Consider the following 16,818-nt stretch of genomic DNA (forward strand, 5'->3'; position numbering starts at 1 on the left):
TGGCTCCAGCCCCCTGCAGCTCTCAAGGAATAAGCAGTATAGATAATGTATGGATGGATTTATCCTGCACACTGGGGAGGCCTATTTAACAACCAAAACAAAATCTACAGGTTCCTTTTTTTAGCGGAACACCATCTCATCTAACTCTACTAATAGACTGAAAATATAGATAATGGCACTCAGTAGAGCACATATCTCCAACAAGGCCCAACAGTGCCCTTATATTTAATCAAGCCGCACCAAATTGCACACACTCATAGATAGCAGACCTCTTTGTATGTCTGATTATTTTCCTCAGAATCCCTGCAGGAAACTGACGGATCTGGTTTCACGACGAAATCCTTCATATTAAATTGGATACACTTCTAAAACAGTAAAAGATATGTCAAAACCATTGCTACATTCCTGCATTGATATTATTTCAGCCACTCATTGGTAACAGGTTTGTAGCTATTTATTACCATACAACTGCTGGGAAAAAGAAAAAGACTGCCTCCCCATGAAAATATTTGTAATCCACTAGATCCAGGTTTTGAATTGGATCCGCAGCACAATGGACACACTCACTGATACCAACCCCCTAAATATATCTTAATATTTTCATCAAGATTCACACATAATTCTCTGAGAAATCAATGAAAAGTGTTGCAAAATGCCCTATTTCGCAAAGTGAAAAATAAATCCCTGTAGCCGCCTCCTGACCTGACCAAAATCGAATGGGCTCTTACCAGACCCATACTGCGTCCTTATAAGTTTGTTATAAATCAGTTTAGTAGTATTTGAGGAATCCTGCTAACGGGATCTAAATGAACGCAGATGAAAACAGAACCTTCTTGGCAGAGGTGAATGTATCCAGTTTATTAGGTACACCGGTTTAATTCAAAAGTCCCTCCTTCGTGAAGCTTAAATGTTTAGTTTGAGGTGGAACAAGCAAAAGTAGTACATGTGATTTATATAATATCATATTTAAATAAATAAACCTTAATGTTGACTTTTGAAATTATGCATATGACTGGATAAATTCATTAAAGGGATTTGTATATTGATATATTACCTCTGCCCAGTAGGTTAGGGTTTAGAATGTTCTTGTTTGTTAGTAAGCAGGATTACACAAAAGCTACTCAGTGGAAGGATGCAGTGCACGTCAGGAAAGTACCCCTTCAATTTTGGTGTGGCTATCATATTGTTCTGCTCACTTGATGTTTTTGTTGTTATCTATTATCAAAGGTTAAAGTTTGAATCACCTTTTGAACGAAGGTCTGCTGATTTCCTCTAAAAACACTGGGTTGAGGGGTTAGACTCCGCTTTATTTGCCATGTATGAGCACACATACTAGGAATTGGACTCCGGTGTAGTTGTGCTCTGCGTACTTACACAAACAGACATACAACTACCAGAAACTAGCAAAATAAGAGTGACCACTATGTACAAGAGGGTTAGGGAAACAAAATGTTCAAGAGCGGACAAGAAACATTTAACTAGTTATGACCAGAGGACAATATTGCAGTAGTGCAGAGTTCAAAGATGCTCCAACAAATAGGAATCGATAAAGAAAAGCTATGATTTCACCAGAGTAGGCGGTGTGACCAGTCTGATTGTTCACACACGACCAGTGGGCCCCTTCAGTCTATGGAGGGGCCCCCTCCGGTCGATCTGCAGCTTTTATATTCAGAGCACGACCGCTGGCCCCGCCCCCGCCATCCGTTACGTCGTAGTCATGGAGAATGCGTCCCCCTCTCGTCCAATGAGAAGCGTCGCTGGGGCCATGTGTGTATTGTTTAAACTGCTCAAATCACACGGAGTTTCCAGACCGGACCAAACTTCCATCGACACGAGTGATGGCTGCCGCTGTGTCTGTTAGCGCAGCTGCCCAGGACGAGAGCACGGACGCGGGACCCAGTTTCGCCCCTCGTCCGCTCCACGACAACCACGACCATGCTGCGGATCACGAGAGCTGGATGACCGGAGGCCGTCGGCGTTCCGAAGCGGAGGCCGGCGAGGAGGACCCGCCGCCGGGACGCGAGTGTCAGCGGAGGGTCGACGAGGACCTGACGTCCCTGAGCCCCGAGGAGGTCGAGAGCCGCTTGGAGAGAACTCGCCGGGAGTTTTACAACCGGAGAAAAATCATCATAAAGAATCTCCCCTCCGACGTCAGCAACCAGGTGCGAGTTCAAACCCACAGCGCAAATGAATTCGTACCATTTTGTGTTGGTCGGGTGATTGATTGATTGACTGGGTCGCTCGGCTAGCTTTAGCCTAGCTGCAGTTTGCCTGCCATGCTACACAAGTTAGCCCCGCTAGCCATTTAACTCGTTAGCAGCCTTTTTTAAAAGTGGTTCGTGTTTAGTTAGGTTTTTTTTTTTTTTTTAAAACAGTCGAAACGGCAGTAAGAGTTGACCACGGAACACCGCTATCTGCGTTGTGTTGAAACCAGTGGGAGTGAGTGGGCTAACAGAGCTAGGTGGTCAGATAACTGTCAATAATGGCCATCTGTGGCCTGTGTGACCTGCCTGTCAGGCCTCGTAGGTGAAACCAGTGCAGTGTGTGTGTGTGTGTGTAAGATTTATTCCACTCCATTCAAACTGCCAACCTCCTGAGACTCTTCTCATCTGGCTTTTTTTTTTTTACTAACCCTCAGTCCGTCTGTGGGTGAAACGCCATGAAGCCACAGATTTTACTCATGATGCCACACTTTTTTTTTTTTTTTTTGGAACGTGCCTGACTCGTGGGGAGCGGTGGGCCTGCGGCACCATTGTTCACACAGAAGGGAGGGGGTGATGCAGGGGGTGGGGGGTGGTGGTTCGAGATGTGAGTTGCAATGTAACAAAAGGTGGGAAGGCGTGTGGACAACAAAAAAAAAACGTTTCAGAAAATGCTAGACAGCGTCACCATTTTGTTTGTGAATGGGCCAAAAGCAGCTCAGAGCAATTTCTCCTACAACAATGAGTCAGTTATCCCCCCCCCCTCTCACACGCACTCACACACGCACTCCCCACAGGTGCACTTGTTTCTAGCTTCCCTGTGGACATGAATTGGTTAATTATGTGACAAGCAGAATGTGCTATTAAAACAATTTTACAAATGTCAAGACCTAAATCTGTGTTTTCTTTTTTTTTGAGTCACTGATTTGATCCATTTGTTGTTTTTTAAAGATGTAATCACTGAGTTTTCTCTCTTTCCAGGAGGTCCACGAGCTGTTGTGCAACTACGACCTGAAGTACTGCTTTGTGGACAAATACAAGGGCACAGGTCGGTTTAACTGCCTCGCCATCGTGACAGGGTTCGAAGCAGTGAAAAGATTGTGGCACATAATCTATATGCCGACATAAAACTGTTGGTGGTCACACATACATTTGGGTTATTTGTATTTAGAATGTGTAACTATCTTCTTGATGGGGTAACATAGTGGGGCTGGGTTTGTGGAAATATTCCTGACTTGATGAAAATGACAGTTCTGGCAGTTATTTTATAATCTTAGGGCATGACGGATCAGTTTGTCATTAGTTAATTAAGTGGGAAAGCTGATGTAGCTGGAAGAACTGACTGTGTATAAATAAATGATTAAAACATCCACTTTGGACTAAAGCAGTTTTGCACATTGGCAATGCCATATCATAAACAAGGTACTTTTTTTACATCTGTTTTAATGGTAAAATATTACACTTTAAGGTGTAACCTAAATTTTTTTTCTTCCTTTCTCTCGCTCTTTTCAAAACACGTAGGTAACAGAATGTTTGCTTCACATGTAGCAGCCTTCTAAGGGGTTCTAATAAACCTGCTTTGTAAAGAGTCTGTCACAGACCCTGTAGACAGGAAGTGCTGGTAACAAACTCATTTAGGTCTCATGTGACGTTTTAGGTGTAAAACACCTTTTAATTCTTGTCATCCACTATGACGGCCATTGTAGATTCCATTAGGGAGCTGTTGCGGTGACATAAAAGCTGGTGTGTGGTGACATTGTGCCATCAGAACTTTCTTTTACCAGGCGAAATGGTGTCACAATCATAGTTTGCTCCCCATCTGATGTGGATGAAAATAGATCTTGTTGTTAATGCTGACTGAACAAATTTTACTCCCTCACACACAAAATTGTGCTTATTATCTCTTCTTCTCTGTCACCCTCAGCGTTTGTTACCCTGCTCAATGGAGAACAGGCACAGTGTGCCATCATAGAGTTCCACCAGCATGTGCTCAGGGACCGGGAGATATCTGTGCAGCTGCAGCCGACAGACGCGCTGCTGTGCATCGCCAACTTGCCCCGTGCCTTCACCCAGCAGCAGTTTGAGGAGTTGGTGCGGCCCTTCGGTAACCTGGAGCGCTGCTTCCTGGTGTACAGCGCCTCCACCGGGCATTCCAAGAGTTACGGCTTTGTGGAGTACATGAAGAAGGACTCGGCCGCCAGGGCCAAGTCAGAGCTGTTGGGAAAGCAGCTGGGCTCCCGCATGCTCTACGTCCACTGGACCGAGGTGGGCTCCCTCACCTACCCGCTGCTGCACTCCAAGTGTCTGTGCGTCGACCGCCTTCCCCCGAACCTGCTGACAGCCCAAGACCTACGCAACGCCCTGGCTGACACACATGCGCCAGTCTTCTGCCAGGTCAAATTCACCACCACACACAAACTCACCGCCTCTACTCAAATTAAAATGCCAAAGATAGGCGACATGATCCTGATTACAAATTATACCAAGAATAGTAGATTTATTACCACTCAAGCTTCCACTTGATATTAGACTTGTTTAACCATCCCTACCTTTTCTGGTGGTGCAAGGTCATATTATTAAAAACACTGAGGTTGACTGATGAATGTGCTTCCATGTGTATCAGAGTTTTACAACTGCCCCTGACAGTGTATGAAATAATTTTAGGGTTGAGTCATAGATGGCAGGAATCTTTTTGTAATTATACTCCATATTTGAACTTTTGCTCTTTCACCTCTACCCTGGTTTTCATGTGGTCGCTCTAAGTTTCTATAGCAATGAGCATTGCTGGTTTCTATGGTGATGACCTGACTCCCCCAGGTGGTGTCATTCAGCCGGCTTTTCTGGAATGAGAGAGGCTTGTCCTTTTTTTGCACGACAGGCATAGTGGCACTTTCTGCTGGTTCTATGGTTTTTTTAGGATTCCGGGAAAAACGGTGATGATTAAGGTTTCATGTGATATAAAAGGAAAATAGTGGTTTTGAAAAACTAGTAGGGGCCTGGTTATGAAGTTGTGAAACCTGTTGATGGTGATTCATGAGGCTCATAGTGACTGGTGAGGGTTCTAAAGAAATTGTACAGCTTTTGTCAGCATAATAGTGCCTATTTTAGTAATTGAACATAGAAGTGATACCTCACAAGTTTCAGATTTGATCTGGAACTTTTGTTTAAGGGAAAAATAATGTGGATCCATTAAAGTTTGACAAACTTTGTACGAGCATCAATTATTTGTGGAAAGTTTAAATTAAAAATTATAATTTGCCTTTGGAAATCCTTATCGGTGGTAATTTTGCTACTTCATACATTTTCAAAAAGTGACATTTTAATTTTCAGCATTTGGTGGAGGAGTAAATCATCTCAATCTTGCATGACAGGCTGGTATATTAGAACCTGTTACTTTATATTTATGTTGTCAGTGAACAAAACCAAGAAAAAAACCACTTTCAATGATGTGGGCATTTCAACATCACTTCATTGATTTAAGCAGTTGCTCTGGTGCATTTCCCTGTCTTTTCCAACACAAATGTCCCTTTTAGATTCTCTATCGGCAAAATGTCCAGGGTGTTGAGTGCCCCTGGGCTAATTGACTCACTAAGATTGTATTGACATTTTCTCTCATCTCCACAGTTGGCTCAGGGACAAGATGGAAGTTTCCGCCGGTTTGCAGTTTTGGAGTTTGCCACTGCAGAGATGGCAGAAGAGGCACAGCGACTCTCTGATGTCAGGCTGCTCGGTGGGACACACATCAGGGTGTCCTTCTGTGCCCCTGGCCCTCCTGGAAGAAGCATGTTGGCTGCTCTAATTGCTGCCCAAACCATGGTATATAAGTCACCCTGAGACTGTATTCACATGTCCAAAGTTAACCACTCAGTTTGCCATCGCAATGTCACTGCTAAATTGGCCGTCTTCTGCCTCCCCTCTTCAAGGCTGTGAACAGGGGTAAAGGTCTCCTCCCTGATCCCACAGCCATGCAGATACTCACAGGCCTTAATAACCCTGCCACCCTCAAGATGCTGCTCAACCCTCTGTCACATGGGCACAAACAAGGTGAGTTATCACAAGCTCTTAATAAATGTTTAATTTTGAGAAACTCTTCTGGCGCTGTGGGTCCTTATGCTCTCTCTGTGTGCAGGCCTCCTTGGGGCAGCCCCCACGATGCCACTGCTGGCCAACCCCGCCCTCTCCGCTGCCCTGCTCCAGCTGCTACTTCAGAACCAGGCCAAGGCACAGCAGGTACTGCTGCCTTTCTGCCTTTTCCTATGGCATGTCCCCTGTTAGCCGCTCAGCCTGTTTTGATTCATCCTCTCCAACTCATACGCACTTTTTTACCCCTTCAATCTTTGCCTCCTTTACCTTCAGCAAGCCTTTCTGGGAAATCATCTTCTTTGGGCTCAGGTGCTGCACAATAAAGAAAACCCCCTAGTGCCTTGTGTGAGTGATAATGGTGTTTGTGTTTGGCTATCGGTGTTTGTGAGGTGGTGGTGGTGGCGAAGCTAGATGGATCCTGATCTTTTTATGTGACTGGTGATAGACAACTCAGAGCCTTGGTGGGTTGGCTCTCGCTAGGAAAGTGTGAAGCTTGTTTTTTTTGTGTGTATGTGTGGGGTGTTCTTTTGAGTGGTGCAGAGTGATGTGGTAGGTGTACCGCAATTGTAAATACCAATTCTGTGAGAACATAATTTCATACGCGGTGAGTAAGCCGTGGTGCTGATGAGTGTGCTCGTGTAGCGCAGTAGTTTTTTTTTTTCTTCTACCGCTCAAGTGCTATATCCACGCTGTGTGACCCTCTTGTGACACTGAACTCTGCCCTCTCCTTTGGCCAACAGGCAGGACTCATCGGGGAGAATCCTCTGGCTGCTCTGCCCGTCCAGCAGGGAGTCCATCTGCTCGGAGACCTGCCCCAAGGTTTGGCATCCGCTGACTCTAGTCGTAGCTCCTAAAGCCACAGACCGCATGTTTTTTTTGTTTTTTTTTGCTTTGCTTATGATGCGAAACATCTGTTGCACCACTTGCCTGTTAGTCATGCTTCTTGTTCTTTACATTGAACATGGGGGAATTAATAGATGAGGCTTAAAATGATGTGGTAGAAATCCAAACATGTCTGAGATTGTATTTGTTTTTTGCTAATCTAATATGACAACCTAAAAGAGAGGCAGATTATTATTCAAAATATTAAAGATGACATCATTGTAATTTACGATCATTCCTCTCTGATTTCTCTGGCTGGTGTTGTCTCAGGTCTTGGTCTTCAGGCGGATCCTCTGGCCCCCCATAAGCCAATGCCACTTGGCAGAGCCCTCACGATGGAGCAGGAGTCTCCCACAGCAGCATGTACCTTCCCCCAGACTTCCTCTCCCACCCTGCAGGGCATCTCTATGCCCATGATGGGTGGCATGATGGGGGCAGATGGCCTCACAGCACAAGGGGTGAGGTCCCAAGCCGTTTCCATTATATGCCTTTCTGCCTCTTGTCCAGCTTCTTACTCGTGTTTTTAATATGAGAAATGGGCGCCGAAAACTAATCGCCTCTCTTCTTCCTGTCAGATATCCATACTAGGAGATCCTCCCAAAGAAATGACGCATCCCCAGAGTGCCTTCCTCGGTGTCAACAATGGATTTCCATCAGGTGAGGCACTTGTTTGCAGGGTGTGGTTGAGATTCCTACATACCAGTCTTTGTTTGTATCACCTTATTTATTCGGGATGTGATGTGTATCTTTCCTCTCCTTATCCAGGAGGAAGCTGCAGACCTCATCCTTACAGGAAGAGGCCAACACTTAGCAATGTGTCCAACCAGCCCGCACACCAGAGCATACAGCCGAATTACAGCCTGCGCTACCAGGACTCCTACAGCCCTGAATACCCTCCTTTACACCAGGTAACCAACAGCCTCCATTGCTCCGTCTGTGGAAAGACTACATATTTTTTAACTTGTACTCTTATATTGGTTAGTGCTATTTTACTAGACGACTTATAGGGATCTGTTGAATTTATAGTATTGTGCACTCTGCACAGACTGATTGCTCGCTCAGTAGGCTATATGATGCGATTTAGCCTTATGCCCATCTGGCATTTCTCCCCAGGATCCTCTGGCCCACTTGTATGAGCAGCAGGAGAACCTCGATACTGGAGCCTTGGCAGGATTTGGACAGCAGGTAGTGGTTTTTATTCAACAAATTCAAGATGGTGCGAGCAAATGCTTAATGTTGTTAAATCATTTACCCACTGGGCTCATAATGAAACAGTTGTGCTGATCTCGTTAGATTTTTCTTTCCTGCAGGCCTCTGGTCACCCCGAATACACCGAGCGATTTTCCCACTACGGTTACCCTCCCAACCCACCCCTGTCCTCGTACTACAGCTCAGGGCCCGAGGCCTCCAGTAACGGGAGCCTGCCCACCACTCAGCTCAACAGGGTAAATCTAATGTTTTAGGCCTTTTTTTTTTGGACTTTCACTCTATCGATTACTCGTCAGTGCAAGAACACCGAGGTAGCCCAGGAAAAGATAAAAAAAAGTGGAAGGTTGCATTCTAAGAATAACCCCCTGTTTAATAATTAATGCTGTGCTGTGAGTGCATGAGGTCACTGAAAGATGTTTTTTCTGTCCTCCAGGCTGTGGGAATGCCTCCTGTGAGTCACACTTCTAACTATCCCCCAGGCCTGGACCATGCTGTGAAGGTAATTTAGACACTTTAATTCTTTTTTTTATCTTTACATTTTTGTCCAATTTTTCTTTTTCTTTTTTTCTTTAAATGAATCGACTTTGTTGTTTTGTTGCACTGTTGATTTTCTTTCTATTTTTTTGCTGCCAATTATAGACTCCCATTGGTAGCCACAAGCGTTTGTTCTCCCGGCTGATCCCGTCTCCAGAGCCGAGCCCAGAGGGTGGCTACGTGGGCCAGCACTCCCAAGGCCTCGGTGGCCATTATGCAGACTCCTACCTAAAGCGGAAGCGTATATTTTAAACACAGTTGAATACTTCATGCTTTACGGGTAGCCATTCAAAAGCTATAGGACACAATGGCATTTCCTCCAATTAACTTTGCAGTCTTTGGATTTGTCTTATGTGTACTCTTCTGAGTGACCCCTGGAGGGCGCTGAAGAGTGCGGCCTGTTGCTATCTGGACACTCGTGTCTCTCCATGAGAATTCTTGGTTGGTTTCTTTTTTTGTGTATATATGATTTTAGTGTGTTGGTAAATTAAGTTTTTACTTTTCTTTTTTTAATTTGACTTTTAATTTTCTGTTGAACAACTTGTACAGTGAGAAAAAATGGTTAATTAGCTATTGAAGTCTTTTCTCTTCAGCATTTTTTTTTATTCCTGTGTTGCGTGTGGTTTATGAGCAGAGCTACAGCTAGTTGGGCCAGTATAAATTTTGTAATGTTTAATAGCGCTAAAGTGAAGCTGTCCACACCATCGTGCAAAGGGACGCCCATTGAATCAGCTTTACTTCCGAGGCTCTTTAAGTAGCCTTCCTGTTTCCATGTAAAAAGTTCAGTAGTTTGTTTAATGAGATGGTGTATTTGTGTTGTGGTGTTTGTTTTGTTTTCTCCCTTTTTGTTCCTTCCACAGGTTTATTTTACCATATGACTCTTCTGGAATCAGGCCTTTCTTCATCAGTTAACATTCAGCTTTCCATCCAGCTGCTGACAGCTGCATGTACCTGCCTGTGTTTTATTGAGGTGAAGCGTTTTACCATTGTAGCATATTTTCCCTGGAGCCTTAACTTTTTCCACGTTGTTCGTCTTTTTGATCCACACCCTCCAAACTTGTTTATGGAGTCTGTTCTCTACACTGGTTGTTCCGTGGTGCACTCGGAGGGCTCAGGTCGCAACGCTAATCTGTTCTCACCTGTAGAGGATGCTGTTTTCTAAGTCTCCGGGAGTTGAATATTTTCTGTGTTTTTACGTGAGTTGTTTGCTAAGTTAAATTTTGAATGTCTTTTGAAAGTCCACACACTTTAATATAATTTTTTTTTTTGTGGTTGAGTTGGGTGGGGCAGTGAACATCTGCTGTGTGCCATCTCTCAAGCTGCCAGCTCATAGTGAACACAGGCACCTCAGCGAGTCTCCTGACTCAGATGAATTATTTTCTAGACGATGACAGCTGGAATGATGGACGCAGCCGATGTTCAAGTATTCCCAGTAATGGTGCGAGTCGAGTCTGTCTGAGGATATACTAATGGAAGCTACTGGCAGGTGATGGGTCAGTGACATGACTGTCCTTGTTTTTCTTTATTATTATTATTTTTTTGTGAATAACTATCTGGTTGACAGTTTGATTGTGAAAACCCATTACCTCTGACTTCTGCTGGCAAATGCAGCGACACTTGAGCCTTAACAGTGTTTTCTCTGTGATCTCATCCTGCCCTGTGTTGGCTTCCATCTACATTTACCATTTCTGTGTTATTTGCCGTGTAAATAGTTGAAGCTTGATCATTTCCCCTTCGCCCCCAAAAGTTTCAAACTTTAGTTTTCTTGAATCTTACCTGCCTCTGGTCTGGTGTTCTGAATGAATTTGCTGCTTTGTTTTCTTTTTTTTGTTTGCCTGTATGTTTTGAAAGCTGATGTGACCAAGAGTGGCGCCATAGCAGACTGCTCATGTTGTGTATGGACCAAGAGATGCAGCCGTACTGTTTGATCATCTTTCATTTCGATTGATTCGATTCTAACTGCTATCCTCTCATCTGTACCGCCATGGTTGTGTGTGTGTGTGTGTGTGTGTGTGTGTGCGTGTGTGTGAGACATGAGCAAGTAAATGTTATTTAAACTAATTTTTGTGAGCTCATCATTTAATGCATTCAACATCTGTATTTAACATGAAAATATTTCTGTTTTGTTTTAACGTTTAACTTTCTTGGGGCATGTGCAAATGTCTGGTCATCACTTTGCAAGAAAATAATTTGCTCTTAAAACGACTGCCTTAAGACTGAATCACAAATTAATTTTTAACAGATCTGCTTAAATTGGTGCCTTTAGAGCACAAATTAAAAAGCTTAATTTCATATTGCAAAATAACAATCAGGTTGTTTTAATTATACTGAGCTTAAAGACTGAAATTAATTAATGTAGAATATCTGGTTTCAAACCTAAGTCGCTTCAAGTCAGGTTCTTGTTTTATTAAAGGGATAGTTCACCCAAAAATTATAATTCATTATCTACTCACCACTATGCCGATGGCGGGGTGTTTGAGTCGACAAAACCCTTCTGGAGTTTCAGGGGTAAAAAAAAAAAAAAGGTGACCAATTCTTCAATCCAGAATGTGTTTAAAAACATCCACAGTCATCTGATGTTTTGCTTTATTGTAGAAGCAACCAGGGATGGCACACTGGTTCAGGGGATAGTAAATCCTGGTTTTTGCCGGCACATTTCTGTTTATCCCATTGTCCATATGGATGCACTTTGTCTCTATGTCCAGGGTCCACCCTGTCCAGAGAGTAAGCCGTGTTGATAATGGAAAAGTAAAAAAAAAAAAGATCATTCTTCTGGCATCAACCTGGTTCGGGGGCAGGCCCCTCATGTACTTCTTGAGTCCTGCTGCAAGTTGGGTTTTGGCCCTTCGCTACATATTTTCCCCTGCTCTCACACTTTTATTCAGTCCTATGAAACAATGCCTTAATTTCCCCCCCAAATATCCTAAAGAAATAAATAAAGCTTCTGCACATTTGCAGACATATTTCAGGGGAATGTGTGTTGTAGACAGAAAGTACACAAAAAAAGCAGAAAGCATCCGTTAATAAAAGTCCTGGTTGTAAACTCAACAGCGAGATCTCGTCTTCTGTTGCCCAACATGGATGAAAACAAACTGGAGGCTGAGAACTTCAACAAGAGCTGTATTGGTGCTGCGTGAGGTGCCTTTGAGCACAGCACATTCCCTTGCAAACTCCACTTACTACATGTTATCAGGCAGATGACGCGCGCCGCTTCACTCGGCTCCATCAGACCTGCATGAATGTTAAGCAGGTGACGAGTGAGAGGATAATTAGTCTTCCCTGGATGAACAATTATTTAACGGCAAATACAATCACTCAGTTATCAGCTATCACGACGGATAACAGGTCGCTCATAAAAGATAAAAACAACTGTCAGTGAGAAGGAAATACATCCCAGTGTGATAAGACTGTATATGCAGCCTGATGACATTCAGCTTTAATTAAAGTAAACAGGGCTAAAGAATGAGCTGAAATGTCAGCGGGGTTCCTGTCTCTGCGGCCTCACTGCTGAACAGACCCTGGAGGTAATGGCCGGGCAATTGTGCTTTTTATCAGGCAGCAAACACCGAAACCTTTTGCGTTGCTGTCCCTCGCCCTTTAGACGGAGGTGCTGAGGGGCAAGAGGCAGCGATGAGAGCTGCTCCGTCCCTCAGCAGCCATCAGGATGAAAGGTTTTGATTAGCTGCTATTCTTGTGGCCCCGCGGAGCCTCGAGGAGCCGAGCTGCTGATGGAGCTTTCCCCTGATGGGCAAGTGCAGAACATTGGTCATAAAACTCTCCTCCCCTCTCTTTAAAAAATAGAAACACTGATATTGTTTGTGACATTTCTCAGAGAGCAACAATTATACCTGATTTCTGGGTCTGTCCTGGCATGTCACTTAAGAAACACAGCAGGGCTGAGAGGGAAATACCCCTGTTCTTTTTTCTCAACTGCAAAGGACAATGGAAATGAGAACAACAGAAATGACAGGTTTGTTTATTAGAACCGCTGACATTATATTAATGTGTTTTTCACAGCCACTGGGTTTATTCCTGTAATATGTATCTGTAATGCTTCAGGCACCCCTGAATTATGTTCTCATACCTGCAGCCAGTCTACCAAGAGTTCTCAGAGGGATCTGCAGAGGCTCGGCGGACGCTGTGTCAGACACATTTAGATTTCTGCCTTTCATATTTCCGCCCACACAGTCACCCTGCTCAGTTGCTGGTGAATGCTGCTGAAACCTGCGATTTTCCCAAATACAGAGACGGAAGAAGGAAGAGCAGAGGAGCTCTGATGGCAGATCACTGCAGCATCACAAAATTACAAACGCACAGACAAAGGAAAAGTTGTATTTCTCACGCCTTTGAATGTTTGTTGCCTGGAAATGGATGAAATTTGAATATCACAGTCACACAGGCTATGATCTACTCATAAAAGATGCTGTAGATTCACATGTGCAATGATTTATTACGCCTCTATTTTAGTGTACGCGCAGCAAAGTGTAAGCAAATAGGGTATGTCACAGGAGCCGTTTAAAGCAGGATTAGTCATCGGAAACAGCCCACTCCCCCCTGTGACAAACAGTCTATAACAGTACAGTAGAGCATCTCAGCAGCCCAGCAGAAACCTGCACTGCCTTATTTCGCTTCATTCAGGCCACTCCCTGTGAATGGTGCTCCAGCTCGTACACCCAAACAAGATTATATTAAAGTAGGGATTTGAATTCCAAACCAGAAAAAAACTACCATTATCCCCCCCTGAAATAAGCTTCGGATATTGTTACGCTATTCATTTTCATCTTATGCCAGTGGATCCTCCTGTGTAACTGTATATATCACTGTTGCACTACAAAACAAGATAAAACACACACTGTGTCCCAATGCAGCGCTGTATTGTTTTGATGACCTGAAATAACACATTTGGTTTCTGAAGGGAAGAAATGCTTTTGTTTTCTGATTCTTTCTGTCAGCGCAGTCTCATTTTACATTCAGCCCTGACTATCCAGCTCACAGATGTAATCCAGACACTGACAGCAGCAGCGATGAAAGATGAACCCGTTTCAAACTTAAAGCAAAGGATGATAATACACACTTTCCTTCAAAAAACTCACCTCTTCAAGAAGTTTTTCTCTCGTCCTCTCAGCCCCTGTTGAATCATATACCCCCCATCTTGTATGGACCTCCAAATCAATAGCCTACACTTTCCTTTGCTGCCATTTGTCTCCTCCATGATCACTGCTGAATAACGACCTATTGCAAAATACAATTTATCTCTGACTTCAGCTTCCCCTATTTTCTCTCTGTCTCTGCTTTTGATCTGGGAAAGTGTAATTTTTTCCATTTTACTCTTTGTACACTATGTCCCTGGATGGAGTGCAACAGGAAAACAAACTCAGGCGTTTGTACTTTCCACAATAAGAGCAGATGTGTTAGCAAACTAAACTAAAATAAAAGTACACGTCAAAATCACTTTCTCAAAGATGGTGAAGATGTATTTTCAGGTGAAAAAACGTCTGGATTGACAGGACCTCACTGCCGTGGCTCCATCCCCTGATCGCTACTGCGCAGACTCTGGCTCCAAATGACGTTATTAATGCAAGATGAAAGCGTTCAGGAAGCCATATTTTTCTTTATGTACATTCTATGCTCCCACCACTCCTAAATTCACTGACAGGTCTTTTGATGACTTAATGCAAGTTCATAATGTTTTGTGATGCAGTTAAATGTTTAATGTGGTCAGCTGTAAAACAAAAACAATGCTTTCATTTAGATATTTGAATAGGACTAATAATGTGGCTGTAAAACGTACTGATTGGTCTTTTCAACCTTCATTAGTTGTAGTGTTTATTTGACTGGGATAGATACGATATATCGAGAATTGCGCGGCAATAATCCAATGCAATGCATTGCAGCATTCGGAGCAAGTGCTAATTACCATTGCCTTTAGTACAATAAACATGAAGCATCATAATTAGACTATAAAATGTATTTGTTGACCTTATGCAGAAGTAGGACAAGCTGGGGGACACATATGTATACATATATATACATATATACAGAACATACAGAGACACATACAATTTGCATTGTTTTTCCTGATGTTCCATGTTTCACCGTCAGTATAGTTTACACCTGTGACCATGAAAATTCACATCAGGTGCACATAAATAACCCTGTGGTCATTTTGACACTTGACTCCCGTCTCCAGTTGCCATTATGGCTCCACAACGTCATTAGCAGAAGTTTTAGAAGCTCTGAAATCTAGTTATCGCGTCATTTGAGGTCCACTGCTCGTCCCTTAAGTGAAACACTGCCTCGCCTCCTTGATGCAACATCACATCCTTTCCCATCTAAGCCCTCCTCTGGGTGGTTATCAGCGAGGTCAGCCGAGATCGGATTGGTTTGGAGAGAGAAGCAAGAAAATACTTCAGTGAAAATGAGGTGAGAAGTGACGGCTCGCTCTGCTGCTTGTGAACACATCCCACAGTCACTCCTGAATGGTTGTGCTTTTTTTCATGTTGTTCAATGCGTGGAGGATTTCTGCAGTTTTACTCCGGCTTTGATTCAGTCTGAGTCTTTGTGCACAAAGCACAGACGGGAGGACAGTCCGCCGCCACCGCAGCACCTCCACAGAAAGAGAAAAAAGTTATTTCAAGAATCCTATTAACACTTCATATAAACGACCTGATAGCCAGTTGAAGCACTGTTACATATTACTGCAGCTCCGCCACGTCTGAACATACCAAATACAACCTCCCTTCCTTTCTCATACAAACAGCCACATTCTACCGTGGTCCATTTACTTTTCCGTTTTCCTACACACGAGTAAACACAAACTTGGACACACACATGCAGGCACACACACATTACTTGGCAAACTATTGCTCACTGTCAGGAAAGAGGTATGGGTTAATATTTCATGGCCCTCCCCGAGAAAGTGGATTCCCTTCCCAGCATTCCCCCGATGCCCGACATGTAGACTGAGTGTGGGTCAGAGGCCAGAGAGGCTGCTGATTGTCCTTCTGCTGGACCCTACAGAGCTCACTGCTTTATGTGATTGGTATTTAACTGTAATAAAGAAATTCTTCACAAGTAAAATTTCTTCATATATATAGATATATCTATATATACACACACACTCTCCCATAAACACATTATACACACTACAGGCTGCTGAACCATCTCATCCGCATACGCTGCACTGAGTCAGTAAGACTGCTTGGCATTTCAATTATTCCCCACAATATGAATGGGTGACATTGGGAGCAGTTTGGTGAGGTTGGTCATAATAAATCAGATTCTCACTAAATGAATTGTGCATCTGTCTCAGGCAGAGGGAGCGTTTTGTTCACACATCTCAAAGGAGCAATCGACTCGACGCTGTGGTCCTTGGTCATTTCTTCATCCACTTCATACTTTCATTGCATTCGTCGCATTTTTCTATGTGTGTGTGTGTGTGTATGTGGGGAACTATTAACATTTCATTTCCTTGTCAGTGTCATGTTTTACTCAAATATTAGTACAGCTGCATTTACTGAAGCATTTGAAATTTCCTGCACAGGCAGTGGGATACAAATAGGTTAGCATTCCACAGTTGAATATTACCCAGCTCACATTCCCATGCTCGGAGTGGGTTTTGTACTTTTCTATCTTTCACATTCTTTCAGTCAGTGTTTTTGTGCAGATGAAGGTCATGTGACCATCTGCCTGGTTGGTTAATAACAGTTGAATACTCTGTGTGGGCATATTTTACTTCATACTCGGTCAAGGTTTTGAGATGAAATGAAAGCATGCATGTGTGTCTCGTGGAGGAATTAAGAAAAGCACTCCTCTGGTCTTTGTGTGCTCATTCCCATTATGACGACGCTACTGAATAACTATACGTATAACTTTGCTGCACAAATCCTGAAACGCGTGTTGCTTTTTT

The 16,818-nt window shown here is 43.5% G+C and overlaps 1 protein-coding gene across 2 annotated transcripts; it reads left to right on the forward strand.

The window, feature by feature from the left end:
- The first annotated feature begins 1,772 nt into the window (after positions 1-1,772).
- Positions 1,773-10,970, forward strand: raver1 (ribonucleoprotein, PTB-binding 1). Of its 2 annotated transcripts, XM_035181661.2 has the most exons (15): positions 1,773-2,162; positions 3,183-3,249; positions 4,126-4,595; positions 5,826-6,017; positions 6,125-6,245; positions 6,331-6,431; positions 6,558-6,629; positions 7,025-7,103; positions 7,437-7,624; positions 7,742-7,823; positions 7,932-8,074; positions 8,280-8,351; positions 8,477-8,611; positions 8,809-8,874; positions 9,015-10,970. In XM_035181661.2, the coding sequence occupies exons 1-15, from the start codon at positions 1,839-1,841 to the stop codon at positions 9,159-9,161; spliced, it is 2,259 nt and encodes a 752-aa protein (XP_035037552.1). In that variant the 5' UTR covers positions 1,773-1,838; the 3' UTR covers positions 9,162-10,970. The 2 variants fall into 2 exon arrangements, with proteins under 2 accessions (XP_035037552.1, XP_035037553.1); XM_035181662.2 differs by lacking the exon at positions 6,558-6,629 and having other exon boundaries at positions 1,774-2,162.
- Positions 10,971-16,818: the final 5,848 nt, after the last annotated feature.

The sequence above is a fragment of the Hippoglossus stenolepis genome, chromosome 16, assembly GCF_022539355.2.
Source record: "Hippoglossus stenolepis isolate QCI-W04-F060 chromosome 16, HSTE1.2, whole genome shotgun sequence".
Lineage (NCBI taxonomy): Eukaryota > Metazoa > Chordata > Actinopteri > Pleuronectiformes > Pleuronectidae > Hippoglossus > Hippoglossus stenolepis.